Genomic DNA, 20,028 nt, shown 5'->3' on the forward strand with positions numbered 1-20,028 from the left:
TGGATTTTCAAATCGAGTAGGAAATAATGGAATTATATTTGATACTAGACTCTTAACATGACAGAAGATATAAACCCTGAACCATATTGGGTTCTGATCCGGCTGACCAAACTTAGTTCCATTAGATCATTAGGACTGGCCTCCGGCAGCTCTGCCCCACAGGATTATGGGTAATAGTGGCATGGAGGGCGACCTCCCGTCCATTAGCAGGGTCTGGGGCCAGGCCCCCCGGGAAAAATGGATTCTAGGCTTTAACTTCCAGATCCATCTGGTGCACTCTGAAGGAGAACCGAGAGGTGGGACCAACAAGCACACATCTATCTCTCATATTAGCTTCAGAGGAAGCCATTTTCTGTTTTTTACTTTATTCTGAGTCTGTAGGGGGGCTCAGAGGGGACCGGGGTGGGGCTCAGAGGGGACCGGGGTGGGGCTCAGAGGGGACCGGGGTGGGGCTCAGAGGGGACCGGGGTGGGGCTCAGAGGGGACCTGCGTTGGGGCTCAGAGGGGACCGGGGTGGGGCTCAGAGGGGACCGGGGTGGGGCTCAGAGGGGACCTGCGTTGGGGCTCAGAGGGGACCAGGGTGGGGCTCAGAGGGGACCTGCGTTGGGGCTCAGAGGGGACCGGGGTGGGGCTCAGAGGGGACCTGCGTTGGGGCTCAGAGGGGACCAGGGTGGGGCTCAGAGGGGACCTGCGTTGGCCCGCCAGAGTCCGGCCGACCGCTGGGGAACACTCGGTGAACAATGCTAAGCTTTAGAACAGGTAGGATGATCAACACATTGCTAAACTCTAGCTCAGGAATGTTCAGTAAGGCAGCACAAGCGAGGGTAAAGGCTAACAGCGTACATGTTTCTATCAGGGGAGCAAACTCAAGCATGTGTAGTAATTTAAGGGGTAAGGGACACAACCTCATTGTCTACTTAAGGGTCAAGGAAGCACACGAAATGCAGAACAGAAATTAAAGGAGCATGTCGGGTAAACAAAGAGTAAACGTCTTTAAGTTCTCGTCATTTTGACACACGTTGTTGTCATGAAGAAGTGTTATGGGTTAAATGGAAAGGCCCTGTATGATAAGACCCTGTTTAAAAGTGTAAAGTCTCTGGCAAGAAGCTGACACCTAACTGTGAAGAACTTGTAAAGACAGATCAGCTGGAAAGGAAAAACACAAAACTCCTTCTCAAAACCAGGAATGAAAGTCTTCCTTTTTACCGCTCTCCAATATATCTTTTTTAAATTGATCTTTTTTAAAAAATAAATTATAACTTCTCAATAAAGAAATAAATACATATCTTCTTGGAAAACACAGGAATGAGTCATCACATCAGATCTACGTCAAGTACACCTCGTCTCAGTCAGGAAGCAACAACTAAACATGTGACTGATCCATCTGCCCAGATATAGAAACGCAAACACAGTCTGAAGATCCAGGATAAGATCCAGATCCAGACTAAGATCCAGGATCAGATCCAGGACCAGATCCGGGACCAGATCCAGGATCATATCCAGGACCAGATCCAGGCTCAGATCTAGGATCAGATCCGCCCCTCTACAGCCCGCTAGGGGGAAGGCAAAAACTAAACAACCAGAAAATAGACTTTAGCATTAGCATCACAACAAATACCCTCCCATACAGGAAATCCTTGAAGTAGGTTGGCTCTTTGGCCCCATGATTACACTGGCTAAACCAAACAGATGAAACTGGATTCATCTTGACTCCAGCAGTAGTGCGCAGCCTCCATGCTCGGTCCACTGCCTATATGGCGTGTTGCCCAACACCGACCAGAAGGGAAGGGAAGGACGCACCACAACTTTTCCTGGAGACAAATCTGGTTCTTTCTAGCAATCAGAGGCGAGATGTCCCGGGACACACCCCCTCTCAGAGCGGACGGCCGGGCAACGCCTGCAGTGCAATCCAAATCAAAATGAGATTAAGACTTTCGTGTCTACATCTGAGAAGTCTCTCGTCTTGTTCCTCGCGAGCTGCTAATCGTTTTACTCAAAGCCCAGCAGTGGGCCTGAGCTCGCGTTGCATTAGTTAATGTGCTTCATTGAGACCTTCGGAGCTGGTATTGCTGACGGAGAGGAGTTTTACCTGTTTCATCTTTCAGCACTATACCGCCGCTCTATCAGGGCTCACATTTCATCCTGAAAGCTGCTGCAGCGTTTCTCCTTCACAGCAACAGAGAACAGTACAGTCCTCTCACACAAACTTTACTACAGTGCCAAGAAGCAATTACACCAAGTATTCACATTGTATTTCTATAACTGCCATGTCCATTCTTAGATTCCCCCTATTTTCTTCATGTTGCTTATTTTGTTCTTTTAGAGAAGAGACACTCCCTACTAAAATAAAAGATCTCTGAAGTGTTGGTGTGAGATTGCAGACTCTGGGATGGGCGTTCTCCCGTCTCTCATGCCGGTGATAGAGTAGGGAGGTGGGGACTGGAAGAGAGAAAGGAACCCGGGATTGAACATGTCGGGACGAGGCTTGCTACTGCAGGTTTTTGAGGAGGCGTCCGTAGCGGAAGTCGTAGACGTGTCGACAGACGAACACCAGGTCCGCATCTACGTCGTCGGGCACACAGCGGTGGGCTGGCATGGCGTGGGCGAAGGTGGGCGGGACCACCAGGGAGGCGGCGTTGGTGCGGAGACCCTCTTTACGGCACTTCACCAAGGCACAAAATCTGACCACACAAAAACATCCGGTCAACATCGGCTTTGTGTTTGTCTTTCTTAAACAAACGTCCTCTGTACACACGTTATCATTTTGGTTCATAGCTCTGCGTTTCACTATGAGTGACACTCACTCGCTCGCTCACTCACTCAATCTCTCACTCAGTTGCTGACTGACTTGTTTGTGTGTTCACTCAATCCCTCTCTCTCTCTCTCTCGCTCCCTCATCACTCGAACACTCGTAAGCTCACTTGCGCACTCACTCATTCTCAATCAAGCGTTCGCTCGCACACTCCCTCCCTCACTTGTGCGAACTCAAGTGTGTTCTCCCAATCGCTCACTTGCTCAGTCACTAGTTCATTGACTCACTCTCAATTAATAACTCACTCACTCACCGGCAGTACTGGGCCAGTGTGAGGACATAGCATCGGTCCTCAATGCAGGCCACACTGTTCACGTCCTGGTGGCGCGAGGCAAAGATCTCGTTCTAGAAGCGGATTACAAATTAACAGCACTAGTCAGTTACCACACATCTGCCTCCAGCCGCCTCACTAGGTCACATGCGGTCACTGCTTCAACCCTGCTTCCCGGTGTTGCCCGGGAAACAAACCAGGAAGCCTCTCATTCAGAGTCAAACAGGCTGTGGAGATGAATGATTCATTCGCTCACCTCACAATGCACACTGGGGTTGTGCCCTCCTTGAGTGTGTTCTGGCCGGTAGTACCAAAACAAACTCATCATCATCTCTCCTGTGGCACAAAACAAACAGGCGGTAACCATGATGGAGCTGATAAAGACCTGTCTCAGCGCTGTCTGCTACATAATGTATACACGCGCCCCCCCCACACCTTCAGTCACATGCAGCAGGGCTACTGGAACCACACGGAGAACGGCGGATCGCTGGCGTAAATGCACGGGGTTCAGTACTTCTGATGGGGTTCAGTACTTCTGACGGGGTTCACTCCTTCTGGTGGGGTTTACTACTTCTGATGGGGTTCACTACTGGGGGTTACTACTGCACAGGGGTTCAGTACTTCTGGATGGGGTTCAGTCCTTCTGGACAGGGTTCAGTACTTCTGATGGGAGTTTACTACTGGGGGTTCAATACTTCTGATGGGGGTTGACGTGGCGGGCCTCCTACCTGACTCAGGGTCCTGCCAGAGGGCGGAGATCTTGGCCACAAAAGGCAGAGTCTTCTTCCTGGGTCCGGACCTCAGGAGGACCGTGTCCCTGACCCGGATCACCTCCCCGTCCCGGTGGACCCCCTGGAAACAGGTCCTCAGCACCGGGGCCTCCTCCTCCTGGGGACACAAGGGGACGGGGTGACTCCCTCATACACGCTACAGACTTGACTACTGCAACAGCATCCTCTATGCTCTACCTCCACTGGCTCCCAGTTCAATTTAGATCGAATTTATTCGATTAATTAATAAATATTACTCACCCCCTATAAAGTCATATATAACCTGGCCCCTCACTACCTCTCCGACCTCCTCCTTCACCACACTTCTACATGTTGCCTCAGGTCCACAGACACAACCACACTCAGAACCCCCAGGACCAAGCTTTGGACCTGGGGTGAAAGGGCCTTCTCAGTATCCGCACCATCCCTCTGGAACTCCCTCCCTAACCACATCCCACAGGCTAACACACTCCCTTCATTTATACATGCCCCCAAAACCCACCTTTTCAAGATTGCTTTCACCACATCACCTCCTTCCCTTCTCTCCCCTTCCTCCTTTTGTTAAATCTTTTTACTAATATACGTTCTTATTAAATGATTTTATTCTGGGACTGCTCTGTAAAGCGTCTTTGAGTATTTAGAAAAGCACAATATAAATCGAACGTATGTGAGCCACGACCCTGACCCGCCCTCTCAATGATCCCTCTGAACCGCGTCCCGTACCACGGTGAAGACCTCCTTCTGGTAGGACACGCCGAGGGGCAGCCAGCCGTTGGTGGCTCTCCGGCGGCTGGTCTTTCCCTTCTTGTCGTTCTCCCTGCCGGCGGCCGCGCCCGGCTTCTTGTGTTTCTTGTCGCCGCCGAGCGCGGGCACGGCGGCGCTGCGGGCCCCGGGACGCGGGCCCTCGGCGCTTCCAGGACTCTCCTGGGCCGCCCGCGACGGCAGCCGGGGCCCCCGGGGGTCCGAGAGTGGGGTCTGAACACGGGGCACCGATTGGCCGGCCGGTGGCGCGGTGGGAACGGGGCAGCCGGTGAGGGTCCGCGGGCTGGGGGCGATGGGGACGGAGGAGGGGCTGCGGTGGTCCCCGACGGCCGGGGAGAAGCTCTCTGGCGAGATGAAACAAACAAAACGGGTGTTAGTAAAAATGAACCGACAGGAAGACGCTTCCATTCCTCCGCTGACCACAGCTGCTAGCTAGTCGCCACATGTCCACTTCACAGCTGAATCACTGAAACTTGAGTCACACTCGATTGTTTTTTGTTGCACGGAGGCTGTGGAAAAATAAACAGTAATTAGCGGTTGTAGCGGCGTAGCAAGTGGAGCCACAGAGACACACAGAGACACACAGAGAGAGACACACACGGACACACAGAGACACACACAGAGACACACACAGGCACACAGATACACACAGACACACACACACACACACACACACACACACACACAAATAGACACACAGACATACAGACACACAGAGAGACACGGACGCTGCGGGCCACTAGAACCCAGGGCTGGGCTAGCTAGGCAGGCCTTGTGCGACTCTACAGCTATCCTGTGATTGGTGGCTGCCGCCATAGAAAGGGAAGGGGGGTGTGCACTAAGGGGGGGGGGGGGTGGGGGTACCTGATGAGGTGGGTTGGAACACTGAAATACTTATACATGATGTAGAACACTTTCTAGTTCTCTTTGTATGCAATTGATCATTTCAAAAGTCTTTGACTAGCGATACTTTTCAATGTACCGAGATGTTCAGTGTCCTGAACCCAAATAAGGTCCTGTCTGCCCCCTCTAGCTCTGAACAATGAGAGGACCTGTCTGCCCCTCTGCCTGCCGCCCACGGGCCCCTTTTTCCTACAACAACAGACTCAAACCTCTTTCATCGCAACGGCCATTGCTATTTTTAATGCAAACAAAGTCCTCCACCCGTCCCCTCTCCACCCGTCCCCTCTCCGCCCGTCCCGTCTCCCCCTCTCCCTCTCCCTCTCCCTCTCCCGCCGGCCCCTCTCCCCCTCTCCACTGGTCCCTTCTCCGCCCGTCCCCTCTCCCCCTCTCCACCCGTCCCCTCTCCCCCTCTCCCCCTCTCCACCCGTCCCCTCTCCCCCTCTCCACCCGTCCCCACTCCCCCGGTCCCTTCTCCGCCCATCCCCTCTCCCCCTCTCCACCGGTCCCTTCTCCGCCCGTCCCCTCTCCCCCTCTCCATCCGTCCCCTTTCCCCCTCTCCATCCGTCCCCTCTCCCCCGGTCCCTTCTCCGCCCGTCCCCTCTCCCCCTCTCCACCCGTCCCCCCTCCGCCCATCCCCTCTCCTCCTCCAAGTTAATCATACAGCTGAACATCACCTGGACTAAAATATATTCAATTCAATATTAACCACCCTGGGGTTAGCTTACCGGTCTTGAGGCTGTGGTTACACTTGGTGCGTTGGTCGTTGGTGCAAAGCGAGCAGCCCGTCCGGCCCGCGCCAGGGGGGATCGCGCCGGTGGTGTAGGCTGAGTAGCCGTTGACCCTGCAGGCCTCTCCGTAGCACGCCCCCACCGAGGTGCAGCAGTACAGCGGGCGGGAGATCCCCGGGCCCGGCGGGCTGGCGTCAGGCATCAGCTTGGGTCGCTTGCTCCCCCTCGGGCACAGCGAGACCGGGGCGACGGGCGAGGGCGGGCCGTCCGAGTGGCTGAAGTGGACGTAGTACCCGGGGCAGCAGGTGTACTCGTGGGGGAACCGGGCGTCCGACATGGCGGTCGGGTGGGCGAGGGAGTGGGGCGCCTGCAGGTGGTGGTGGTGGTGGTGGTGGTGGTGGTGATGGTGGTGGTGGAACACCTTGGACAGCGAGCCCTCCTCGGACTCCTTGAAGCTCTTGTCCTTGAGGAACAGGGCGAGCCTGTGGCAGTACTCCATGCACATCTCCTGGGAGCAGCAGTAGCAGGAGGCCAGGCCGCTCTCCACCTGCTCCTCCTTGATGGACTTCAGGGAGAAGCCGACCACCGGGCTGCACCGCGACCCGCATTTATAGCAGCCCTGCCCGCCCGGTGTCCCCCTCCACTGGTCCTCGTGGTCCAGTGTCTCGCTCTTACAGACGCTCCCGCAGGTCGGGACGGGAGAGTCCTGCTGGGTGCGGGCCTGATCCCTCGCCTCCTGTGGTCCGGGTTTGAGTTTTAGCTCAGTGCGTTTTGGATGTGGTGATCTTTTGGTCTGCGCTGGTTCTCCCCCCTTGGGCTCACCGACCTTCTCCTTCTGTGGGGACGCGGACGTCTTGGTGTCGCTCGCCCCCACCGCCGCCTCCGTCGTCGCCGTCTTCTTCTGCCGCCGGTTTCCGTACGGAGCACTGGTGAGCTTGAGCAGCGTGGCGGCGGTGAGGCCGGCCTGGCGGCGGGGAGCGGGAGTGAACACGGCCGACCAGTCGATGCTCTCCGGCTCCTTCCTGGCCTTCTTCTTCCTCGGCCTCCCGCTGGTGATGGCCTGGAGGTCCTGGCTGGGCTCCCTGACAGCCTCTCCTTGGGGTTCCTCTGGCGCCGGGGCCCTGGCGGGGCTGGCGTCGGCAGCGAGGCCCCGGCTGGCAGGCTGCTGCCTCTTCGTCTGCCCGGCGGCTCGGTGGAGCAGCAGGCTGTTGACGGCCTCGGCGTTGAGTGAGGCCATCCTCCTCCGGCGAGGCTCCCACGAGGCCGGGCTCGGCGGGAGCGGGGCTTCTGGTGGTCCGGGTTCTGGTTCCGCTGCTCGTCGATTGGCTCCAGAGGAGGTCCTCTTCAGCGGCCGGTGGGATTTGGTCCTTCTCTGAGCCGGGCCGGGCGGCTCCTTCGGTTTATCCTTCACAGCCTTCAGCTTGGCTCCCTTCGAGGCTGGTTTCACCTTACCCAGAAGCCTCCTCTCCTCCAGACGCGAGAGCAGGACATGGCAGTCCAGCGCGTCCCCATCGCCCGCCGCCGGCGTCTTCCGTCTCCCGCTCCTGTTCCCCTTGTTCTCCTTCCTCTTCCTCGCCCTGTGCTTGTTCTTTTCTTTCTGTTTCCTTCCTCGTATGCTGCCCTTGGGTTCCTTCGAAGCCTTTCCTCGCTGCAGAGGCCGCTTGGGCTGAGCTCTGACCATGGTCCGAGTGAGGCTGCGTACTCCCAGCCTGGTCCCAGAGGCCTGCTGTGGTGGATCAGCTCACAGAAGCCCCTCCATGGGCATGTTCATGGATCATCACCTGGGCCCACACCACCCCTGGGGAAAGACAGATTGCACAATCATCAGCAGAGTTTGCTGCACAGCGAGCTACACAGGGAGGCTGCTTAGACCACCACAAACACCGCCACTACTGGCCTGCCACTATGCAATTTGTCTCCCTTACTGTCGTGTGATTTACATTTTGACCGAGCCCAGTTGTAAACGACCAAGCCCCAGCCTGATTCCATTGTTACAACACTTTTCGGTTTGTTTGTGTGTTGAAATGACCATATGATTGTTCAATTTTATATCAATGGAGGCAATTAAACCACAGCTTGAGCGGGTGTTTGGTTGGCTGAATGACTCACTCTAATATTACACACATTGTACACTGTCACTCAATAAGACAATGGAGGGAATATTTGAAGAAGAGACAAGACGTTTTTGGCATCCTCCCTTATAATATCTGTACATTTGCTACAGCTGATGATTCAGGAGATTAGGCCTACTTGTTTAGATATGTTCAAGAGAGGATTCCTCAAATGAAAAACCAGAGTGCTTAAAGTACTTAATGTTGCCAACCAAACAGTTGAACATTTACCTTACCAGAACGCTATGAAATCCATCTCAATGAATATAATCTCAAATTGTTGTAATAGCACTTAAAAAGTTCCATGGCATACCCATGTCAGACAGTGGCCTCTTCAGTTACCATGTCAACCAGCTGGTACATGAAGCCAGCATATGTACCCGTTTCATTGTACAAATGCAAACACAAAATGAGGAAACACAATGGAGAATTTGATGCGTTATCTGTTCTAACAATACCAAACGCTTTCTCGCCACAAAGACCCAACACCTAAGGATATTACACCCAAGATTGACCCGACTTCAATGACACTCTTCCATGTGAAATTAAACCATAAATCTGCCTAAAGTCCTTTTCTGAAAAGCTATTATGCATGTTGACCTCTTCCATCTATTAGATGAAGTGATATTTCATCCAGAAAACTATTGAGCCTCTCCATTAAAGCCATTAAATCTGAATTGATTACTTAACAACTTTAAACTGCATGTATAACTACCAAATGTATAACCCATGGAGAGATATACACTATCCTGGTCCCGGTGGAGACCATACAACTCAACGAGGAAGGGTTAAGGTCTTGGCAGAGTGTGACTACAGCTCGCCCTGCGTTCTGATTCTGCATAGAGCAGCAGGCCATCACTCGCTCCGTCCAAAGGATCGCAACAGCAATCAAGCAAAAAGAAGGTTGCTAGTTCAATCCCCAGCTTCTCCTAGCCGAGGGTCGAGGTGTGCCTGAGCAAGAAACCTCACCCTAACTGCTCCCGACTAGCTGGCTGTCATCTTGCATGGTTGACACCGCTGTCGGTGTGCATGACTGGGTGAATGTTAGGCAATATTGTAAAGCACTTTGAGTGGCCACTGGTTAGAAAAGTGGTGTATAAGTGCAGTCCATTTACCATTAACCCTCAGCTCATCCAGCTACACCAACACCGTAGCGAGCCTAATGATCAGCTGCGATGCAAACCCTACCGTCTATGACAGAGGCAGCTCAAGCCAAATAATCTTTTGATTGATACACCACCTACACCTGTGAGACGGGCCCAGTTCTGTGATGGAGCGTTTCCCTGAAGACATGACATCATGGAACACCCCCACCCCCACCCCCACGGTGTCTGTGGAAGCACAGCACAATACAGAGATGTAGACACCCGCAGACGACCGAGAGTTTGGTAGACTGGACTGACTAGTCTGATGCCCACTAGATGCACACTTTGAAGAGTCACACAGGCCGCCTCTATATATTATATAAAGTTGGGTTGTGCAACAATTTACTACAACATATTGCCTTCCCTATTTATGCCTGAAGCGTGCTTTAGCAAATACAGACACAAAACAGACACACCATAACAGACACACTCGTGTTCAACCCAGAAGCCATTCTGAACAGAATTCTCACAGTCAAACGTTAAGTCTCTCTATTTTCAGACTTTCCATGTAGTTTGGTTTCCACTTGGCCTTCGGTTCTACGTTAGGTCCAGACATCCTTTCCCTGCTCCACAAATCAGCTGCTGTTTGACACTCCGTCGCCGATGCTCATGTATTGATGTGCGGCCCATAGCAACGCCTCCTCTCCGTAGCAACGGTGCAGACGTTTACCACGCGACTACGCAGAACAGCCGTCGCAGAATTCACACTTCCCATAAAACTCTGCTCCGAGACAATAACAGACGGGGAATGCGAGAGGCCCGGTGAGTTTCCAAATACCGAGGTTAGGAAGCGGGACCCGCAGGCTATTCACAGGATATCTCACACCAAAGAGGGGGAACATCTAAATGGTAAATGGACTGCATTTATACAGCGTCTTGCTAACCAGTGGCCACTCAAAGTGCTTTACAACATTGCTTAACATTCACCCATTCATGCACACATTCACACACCAACAGTGGTGACAAGCAAACAAGGTGACAACCAGCTGGTCAGGAGCAGTCAGAGGTGAGGTGTCTTGCTCAGGGACATCCCAGGAGGAGCCGGGGATCTAACTAGCAACCTGCCGGTTACAAGTCAACCCGCTCTACCTTGTGAGTCACTGCCATACCTACCTTCCTACCTGCCACATCTACAAATTGTCAGACTGAAGGGATTTGATCCAACACACTGTTTAGTTACTATTTCACCACAAAAAACTAGGACCGATCATTCCATCTTAAAAATGCTGAATAGTAACTTCTGCAAGTGCCATTCGACAAACCCTTGAAGAACCGCTCAATGGATCTGGAGAAAGCGATGATCATGATAATCTCTTCAGAGATTCACCATGACACAACGCTCCCAGAGTCCACAGCACAACTGAGAAGAACATTCACAGAATCCATCTCATCAGCCGGTTCTCCCTCATCCCCCCTGAGCGAATCTGTGAACCGCGAAATGATGCAGAAAATAACTGTTGTAATTTGACAGATAAGAGAAGAGGAAAACCAATGTAATGACTTGGTTTCTATTGATGTCCAATCAGGGGTCTTCACTGGCAAAGGCACCCGTGAAGAAAGAAGGATTGGTCATTAGCCAACATTGTCTACAGTTGAGGGAAAGCTTCCCGCCTGCTACCACGACGGTGCCAGAAACTCAATCACAGCAGGTGATGGTATGGTTCAATAATGAGATGAACAGGTTGAGGACTGACTCCATGAACATTTCAAACTGATGCCAGATTGACCATCAACTGCTATTCAGATTAAGCAATGACACCTTGTCAGTCACACACACACACACCTCCAAGGTGCCAAAATAAGCTTTGAGAGGAAATTGGTGAGGGTCTTGATTTGTTTTTGTAAATCTGTCTAAAAGTTGTTGACAAATGTTTAGGCTAGGGTGAATACTGGTATATTCTCCATAATTGTGATTCAGGCACCTGTTCTGAGGTATCGGGCATTAACTCAAAAGAGGGTTTCAAGTAGGGTTAATAACACGTTTGTGAATGTGAGTGTTGGTGAGCTATTAAAAAATACCAATTCCTACACACGCTACGAAAAGTTAATTTCATTAAGACGAAGGCAGATTACCCCTCCCACGCCGAAACGCACATCCTTTTCCAACACGTAAAAACAACTTGTGTTGAAGGTCGTACAGTGTGCGGAACAGGCTATTTATCCCAGCGCGGTGGGGCTCACACACAGGGCGTATCACCAAGTCCGCTCCCCCGGGCAGACCATCGGTCCTCGGCCGGCAGCGCCGACACCACCGTCCACCATGATCCCGTTTCGCGAACCATCCGCACGTAGCGAAACAACTCAGAATCGCTCTCATTGAGATCAACTAAAGTGCGTCGCGTGTCCTATTGCACATCCCATCGCGGTGGGATGCGTTCTGCCCATCAGAACTGCGGTGAATCCCCGCTGTCCCCGTCCGCTCCCCCGGTCCGCTCCCCCGGTCCGGGCGGTGACAGCATGCGGGGGGAACGTGTTCAGTATCAGAAGTGAAGCTCACCGGGACGACGATCCAGCGACGAGTTCGCTTCTGGTGCTCGATCACATGAAGGGTTATGGGGCTGGTGGTAAATACGAAGATTATTACGGGCTCCTAGCCCGGTTGTTACGATGTAGACAGGGAAGGCGATCCGCGACGGTACAGCCGACTGAAACTGAAATTAAAAGACGATGCATGTGGGGAGATCATACCTTGAGTCCCGATCGCGATGTGTCTACGGACCAGGAAAAGATCCGAGGGTTTTTCCCTGCTTGGAAATGTTTCTATAGCCGATCTGCGAGACGCTGGAGCGAATATCCTCCAACAGCCAGAGTCACGGCAACACGGTAAACGGTGACCTACTTCCGAAGTGGCATGCTGGAGATAATATCATGCGAGGCTGCTGCCGCTGCGCTGGGACATCACACACACACACACACACACACACACACACACACACACACACACACACACACACACACACACACACACACACACACACACACACACACACACACACACACACACACACACACACACACCAGACCAATATAACGGATTGATAAAGGTCAAGAGTTGGGACCAATAAACAGTGTGTAGCTTTTCCAAAACCTATTCATTGATTTCTAATACAGGACTAATGATCCAATAGGCTAATGGTTTTACAGTCCAAAATATTCTGCTAATAGACAGTTAGTCTAGAAGTGACCACTCATAGAAGGAGTGTACCATTAACCAACAGCACCCAGATGAAAGCAGATGTAGTAGGACCTAAAGCAGATGTCGGGCCCGAGGCACTGTTCCATTTTAGGCTTAACCACATTCAAATCATTTAGAACAAGAGCGCCAAATTGCTCTTTAAATAATCTAAAATGACGTTTAAATAAATAAAAAAAGAGATTGGAAAGGCTAAATCCAACAACAAATTCCAGACACATTTCCCCGCAACAATCGATGGTGGGTGATTTCCATGTCAACACAACTAATCTGACGCACCATCAAGTTGGCGTCTCGTTAAATATCTCTCTTAATTGGAATAACCGCTAATTCCCGTGATCAATATCAGTCTTTACGGTAATTAACAGACGTTAACGAGCCGAGTGGCACCTAATGAGGCGAGAGCCCGGAGAAGCTGAGCGAGCAGAACTTCACACAACACCGCGCTAAACGCAAACTAAATACACACTACATATACACACATCCACGACTGCAACGCAAACTGAATACACACACATCAACGACTACAACGCAAACAAGAGGCTCCTTAGACAGCCAGGAGCGTCGCTAGCAATTGAATATATTCGGGCCTGTAGCCCAGAAATTAGAGTCCTTTTAAGACGGGGGTTTCTCGCCCGAGAAAATTTGAAAATCGGTCTGATTAACATGCAATTGTAACGTAGTTTGAGAAGGAAAGGAAAGACCCATTGTCATGTCTGACTCACGTTAATGTTTAGGTTAAAGGACAATTCCGGTATTTTGAACATTGAGCCCCCTTTCTGGTTTGTCTAGGATGAAATAGAGTGGTTGACACCGAAATTTTGACTATTGGTCCTGTCTCGGGTATTTGGCTAATTTAGAATCGCCCTGCCTGCTTCAGAATGGCTGGCTACGTGCATGCACAAACCTGTCCTTAAAACAACCCTAAACGTTAGTTTTCAGAAATGTGCAACTCACCGAGTGGTTAGTGGTGTTGGTTGATGTTCCAAATCAAGTATTGTAGCAAAATACAGTTTCTGTCGTGTTTTATTGCACATTTATCGCATTTTGTACATCCCATTGATTTCTGTTGGAAGACTCATTGCTTGTTGGCCAGAAACAGAAAGGGAGGCTGTTTACGTTTGGTTGTAGTCTTTTCACTCGGTTCTCCGTCTCAGAACAGTAGGGTTAGAACCGAGCGAAAAGACTACAACCCTCTTCGAGCCTGCACGAGAGTTCAATGTCATAGCTGTAACGTCTTTCTGACCAATCGCAGTTCAAGGCCACCTGGGCTGTACCACTTGGGAGGGGCCGCTCATTTACTCCCCTCTCCACATACCGACTTGGTTGCGAAGTTCACAGTTTGCGAGTGTTGAGTGAGTGAGAGGCTGCGGGCGCACAGCTCAGGCTGCCAGACGGCGCAGCAAGGAACTTTTAAAAACGCAATATTGTTATCCCGCAGTAATCAGCCCAGCGGCCACGAAATGTTACCGGTCCACTGGGAATTCTCCCGACTCTCCCGACGCTCCCAATTACCACTCCGCCACCGCGTGTGTGTGTGTGTGTGTGTGTGTGTGTGTGTGTGTGTGTGTGTGTGTGTGTGTGTATGTGTGCATGCGTGCATGCATGCGTTATTCGATAGCCTGGTAATGTTTACATGTATGTGATATTCATACTGGTTTAAATAATACATATAGATGCCTGCCCCAAATATAGGCTGAGTTCAGTGATTGAAACAAATAAAAGCCTGGGCTATTGATTGTCAAGTGGACCGGGTTGAATTCACTGCGGGTCTCTCTTCTCATATCCATCTTACCAAAGATATTTTATTAATGTTATTACTGTTCTGAACACTCTGATCTCACTAAAAGGTAAGCTAGCAGTACGAAAACAGCAATATCAACGTGATGCGCTATGCTTAGAGAAGAAAGAATACCGACATTGAATTTGCAACATTTTGCAACAAATTATTCTAAAACTGCCCATATATGACACGTTAGAATTTTGCAGTTTTCAGTGGCTACAATGTTGCATCTGTGGCTGTTGGTAATGCAACCACATAAAAGTCTACTCTACTGGGCTATTTATATCATTATTATGTTTTTTTATTTTTTATGTGGGCTGTTCCCAAAAGATCTGGGGCTTTAGCCTCGAATGCCCAGGTCTAACAACGCACCTGATGAAAGCTTTATTAACAGGCTCCTAATAGGACAGCATTAATAACAGCTCCTTAGGACCGCATTAATAACCGGCTCCTTATAGGACAGCATTAATAACAGCTCCTTAGGACCGCATTAATAACAGGCTCCTTAGGACAGCATTAATAACAGCCTCCTTAGGACAGCATTAATAACAGGCTCCTTATAGGACAGCATTAATAACAGGCTCCTTAGGACAGCATTAATAACAGCTCCTTAGGAAAGCATTAATAACAGCCTCCTTAGGACAGCATTAATAACAGCCTCCTAAGGACAGCATTAATAACAGCTCCTTAGGACAGCATTAATAACAGCCTCCTAAGGACAGCATTAATAACAGGCTCCTTAGGACAGCATTAATAACAGGCTCCTTATAGGACAGCATTAATAACAGGATCCTTATAGGACAGCATTAATAACAGGCTCCTTAGGACAGCATTAATAACAGGCTCCAACAGGATCCTTATTGGACAGCATTAATAACAGCTCATTAGGACAGCATTAATAACAGGCTCCAACAGGATCCTTATTGGACAGCATTAATAACAGGCTCCTAAGGACAGCATTAATAACAGGCTCCTTATAGGACAGCATTAATAACAGCTCATTAGGACTGCATTAATAACAGGCTCCAACAGGCTCCTTATAGGACAGCATTAATAACAGGATCCTTATAGGACAGCATTAATAACAGGCTCCAACAGGCTCCTTATAAGACAGCATTAATAACAGGACAGCATTAATAACAGGTTCCTTATAGGACAGCATTAATAACAGGACAGCATTAATAAGGCTCCTTATAGGACAGCATAACTCTCCAGCCTGGAGGTAATACTCAAACATCAGCCTCCCCAACCATCTCCTTCAGCAGATAATCCAACGTTAAATCTCCTGTCAGCAACATAACCTAAGAATAAGATATGAAATGTGTGGATGTGTAACATGCTTGTTTAAATATACTCTAAAATGATTTACAGTATCGATGACAAATACAACTTGCTCCCTTGTGCATCCATCGCGTCTGCACGGCGTGTTTCAACCAAAGACTAGTGATCAGAAACACTTCTGTCCGGCCCACTCGGAGCAGGAGGACAGGAGGACAGATGAGCCTTCATGGTTCGTCGCTCAGACAGACACGGTGTTACAGCGTTTGATGGGACGTGAACACCTGGTGTCAAACAGCCCGACAGGAGAGGGAACATGGATAAGCAATCTGACACGTCCAGACGGAGACAGAAACGCAACCACAGACAATCTTCCCCTCCTCTTCATCGCTTGACAAGTTGGGCTGGAAAGTTCCAGAATGAAGCGAGAGGATTGTGTGAAACAGACAGGGAAGTGGGGAAGGGATTGAGGAATCGGTGAATAGAGACGGCACAGAGTTGGGAGAGAGGGCGAGAGACTGAGAGAGGCAGCAGCATTGAGAGAGAGAGAGAGAGAGAGAGAGAGAGAGCCGTGTCATTATCATCATGAACAATGGCTGTCTGATGGAGCAGCTCTGCCGTTATGTTTCCAGCACAGCTGAGGGAGGAGGAGGAGGAGGAGGAGGAGGAGGAGGAGGTGGTGTCAGCCAGCCTGTCTCACTTAACGGCCTCACCGCGGGCCTCACTCATGCTTCAGCATCTGCCCGAGTGCAGGACACTTGGTGCCATGTGCTTCTCTGTGGAGAAGCCCGGCGCTCGCTACACACTGAGAGCTTCTGTTCCTCCTCAGCCCCAATGAGCGACCATTGAATCTACTAACCGGCCAGCCCTTGTAAACAAGCCCAGTGGGTGATAATAGAGGCGAGGCACCAGCTCCTCCAAACCTCCACCGCCATCCACCCGCAGCTGTGGCCTGACAGCTGACGCCCGAGTCTTTAGGTCTCTGTTCCTTCACACCCTCACTGTGAAACCCCAACCCCCCACCCCCGACCTCAAGCCAATCCCACCCCATCTTCCACCAGCTGACCTGTAATGGTCATAGACGTGTGTCTGTCATCAGAACAATGAGAAAGACAGAGAATGAGTGTGAGAGAGAAAGGGAGAAAGAGAGGGATGATGGGAGGAGGATTAGAGAGGAGGACAGAGAGGACACAGTCAAGGGAGAGAGAGAGTTAATAGATTTGGGGTGATACACCCAAATCATTTTAGTGGGGTGGCCGGGGTACACCATGTTTCAGAACTACTGAAGTCATTAAAGAACTGACACACACGCAGACACACACACACACACACACACACACACATGCAAATTTGCAAACACATGCACAGACATGCACAGATACTACACGCGCACACGCAATGAGCACACACACACACACACACACACACACACACACACACACACACACACACACACACACACTGTGTAGCCACAAGCTTTCAATCCTAGGCACTCATAGAAGCTCGAAAGCCGTCCGAACGAGACAAGGGCTGAGCGGCTCATGACGCGACCATGTTTATTTCCTTAACGACGTGCGACAAATTAGGATTTCAAGACGAGTATCAAAGTTCAAGAAACCGGGGATTGCTACTATAAAAGATGCTTTGAACTTCATCCAAGTTCTTTTTGTACCGCAACATGTCAGAAATACAGCAACGTGTTCATTAAAGGAGTCAGAGAGCAGAGACCTTGATGAGCTTTTCCTATGAAGTCTCCCTTACTAAAGTCCAGCTGCATGTCAACTATGGCCCCCATTGCATTCTGCGTTTCTTCTCAAGAGTTTCTTACTTGCTCTTTGAAGTGCGAGGGTTAGGGGGTGTCATAAAACATGGCATGTGAAGCCCTCTGAGATGTATCTGTGATTAAGGGCTACAAAGACAATTGACTTGAGTTGAAGGGAAGGGGCACCCGATAAAGCTGGCATCAAGTGTTCCTCATGCTCAGCATCACCCGTTTGTGATATGGAGCGATATGATGTGTGGATGGTAGAATGTACATATTTCTATCACATTTTGGGATACAGCAGGGAAGGTAAAAGAACAATCATAAGCAAAATGAACGACCAATTATTAATGGGAATGATATCTAATAGCATAGTAATAGTAGTTGTCATATTAATTCTGCATTGGCTATCAATAATTCTCATCTGTGTCTCAGTCGGAAAGTATTTATAGTAGGCTACATCCATTTAGCGCACGGTAGTTCTGTTGTGCTTGGGGCGCCGTATCATCGACATAATGGGGTTATCTGGAGAATGCATGTCTCACTTTATGGCATAAGGCAGTTTTATCCACGATGCTCCTATGTTTTTACACATTGGAAACCCACATCTGATACAGAGCAATCCTCAACAGCTTTTGGAACTCTTTAATCCCGAACTATGGACAAATAGTTTACATTCCGTCATTTTCATCACTTGATATGCCTACTTGTGTATCCTACAAGTTTCGCACCACATGCGTGCACTCGTTCTCTGTGATGCAACCTCAGTTTTGTCAACAAACTCAACGCCGATCGGCCTCGAAACACTCGAGACATGAGCGGGTCTCTGACCGCGATGCATGGCCGTACTTACCATGAGGACCAGGCGCTTTACCAGTAGAAACAAGTTGCTCTTCAGCGTGCCAACACCCCCAGCACGCCGCTCTGACCCCGCTTTACCTCGGTTCTCACAGTGTCCTCGGTCGCTGGGAGTCTAGGAAGCCACTTTCGGTGTTCTTCTCTTTCTTGTAGAAACGCTAGATAGTTATGTTCCGAGTAAAACGTCCACTAAAGAAGCCCCTCCGGCTGCTACTCCTCAAGGAGGGGGTGGTGGTCAGGTGTTTGGACCCTGGGAGGGAGAGCGACCAGCGGGCGACTCAGTCGAGTTGCGATCATCTCCCTCCGCTCCGCCGGAGCTCCTCTCCAAACGGCGCGGCTCTGTCCGCGGCCGAGCGGGGAACCGTCCGTGGGTGCCGCTGGGGAAACTGGAATAGCAGTTGAAATTCGCCGCAGGATAAATATTTTACTCGCATTTAACAAACTGCGACTACTTTAGCATTTTTTACATAACATCATCATCCGCTTTTCATGTTGACGCATCATGTTGAGAAAACATGGAGTTTCTTAAAGGGCCACGGACGTCCGTCCACATGTCATCCAGCGAGGCCCTCATGGAGAGAGGGGCTTCATCTGACTGAACACCATGGAATCACACCTATTATTAATACTATCACTGCTAGTATCAATACTATTACTGAACACCATGGAATCACACCTATTATTAATATTATCGCTACTAGTAGGCCTATCAATACTGTTACTGAACACCATGGAATCACACCTATTATTAATACTATCACTACTAGTGTCAATACTGCTACTACTACTATTACAACTACAACTAATACTAATCATTTGTAACATAATAATTCATATAGTATACTAATGTAATGTATTGAAAATGTATAGTAATTAGTAACATAGATGTATATTTAAATCAGTCCTTATTTAATGACTGCTTTTGAGCCTAATTGGCTAACACACAGAATTGAAGGTAAATCTTACCATGTGCCCATGGAACCGCAGGTCTTTACAGGTCATAAAACCCCCTTTAGCTCAGACATGAGCTGCATATGTCACTTTATTGTTGTTATAATGTAACTTGGGAGTTATTACTGCCAATCTTGCTGAACTTGAGGTTAGTAAACCTAGTAATTGTGTCTTGATCTATGGGGAAAGGCTACACATTACTTTTAAGGCAATTTAGGCTAGGCCTGCCAGCTGTGGACATCAAGCAATGTGTGTGTGTGTGTGTGTGTGTGTGTGTGTGTGTGTGTGTGTTTTTTCCTTTTAGCTCAATTATATCTTGTTTAGCTTGCATCAATATCAATAACTATACCAAAACATGCTTAAATAACTTAGAATGATTCATGTTTAATCAACTACGATTGAAAGAAAAAATGTGACCTATTCATAAACCCTAAATAAGTCTCGATTAGCATATATTAAAGATGAATAATGTAACATCTGGTTAGACAAGTCACAACTCATTAAGGGCTTGGTGGGGCTCCACATTATTCTATTATTAGAGTGAAAAAGACGATATGTCCAAACCATTGGCAGTGAATCATTGGGATGTAGCAGAACAGTGTCCAACACTAGCAAACAGAGAAAACGATGTTGACATTTGTCCAAACCCATGAGTGATTATCGAATTATTAAGAAAAATAAAACATTCCAATATTTTTCAA

The 20,028-nt window shown here is 49.6% G+C and overlaps 1 protein-coding gene across 2 annotated transcripts; it reads right to left on the reverse strand.

The window, feature by feature from the left end:
- Positions 1–613: 613 nt before the first annotated feature.
- On the reverse strand, positions 614–18,835 carry bahd1 (bromo adjacent homology domain containing 1). Of its 2 annotated transcripts, none has more exons than XM_084482515.1 (7): positions 18,372–18,835; positions 6,244–8,044; positions 4,577–4,959; positions 3,812–3,971; positions 3,340–3,419; positions 3,066–3,157; positions 614–2,681 (listed from the first exon to the last, which is right to left on the reverse strand). In XM_084482515.1, the coding sequence occupies exons 2-7, from the start codon at positions 7,925–7,927 to the stop codon at positions 2,489–2,491; spliced, it is 2,592 nt and encodes an 863-aa protein (XP_084338641.1). In that variant the 5' UTR covers positions 7,928–8,044; positions 18,372–18,835; the 3' UTR covers positions 614–2,488. The 2 variants fall into 2 exon arrangements, with proteins under 2 accessions (XP_084338641.1, XP_084338642.1); XM_084482516.1 differs by lacking the exon at positions 18,372–18,835 and adding an exon at positions 12,191–12,294.
- Between the last annotated feature and the right edge of the window lie 1,193 nt (positions 18,836–20,028).

Source organism: Micromesistius poutassou (genome assembly GCF_964030765.1).
Source record: "Micromesistius poutassou genome assembly, chromosome: 17".
In the NCBI taxonomy this organism is placed as follows: Eukaryota; Metazoa; Chordata; class Actinopteri; order Gadiformes; family Gadidae; genus Micromesistius; species Micromesistius poutassou.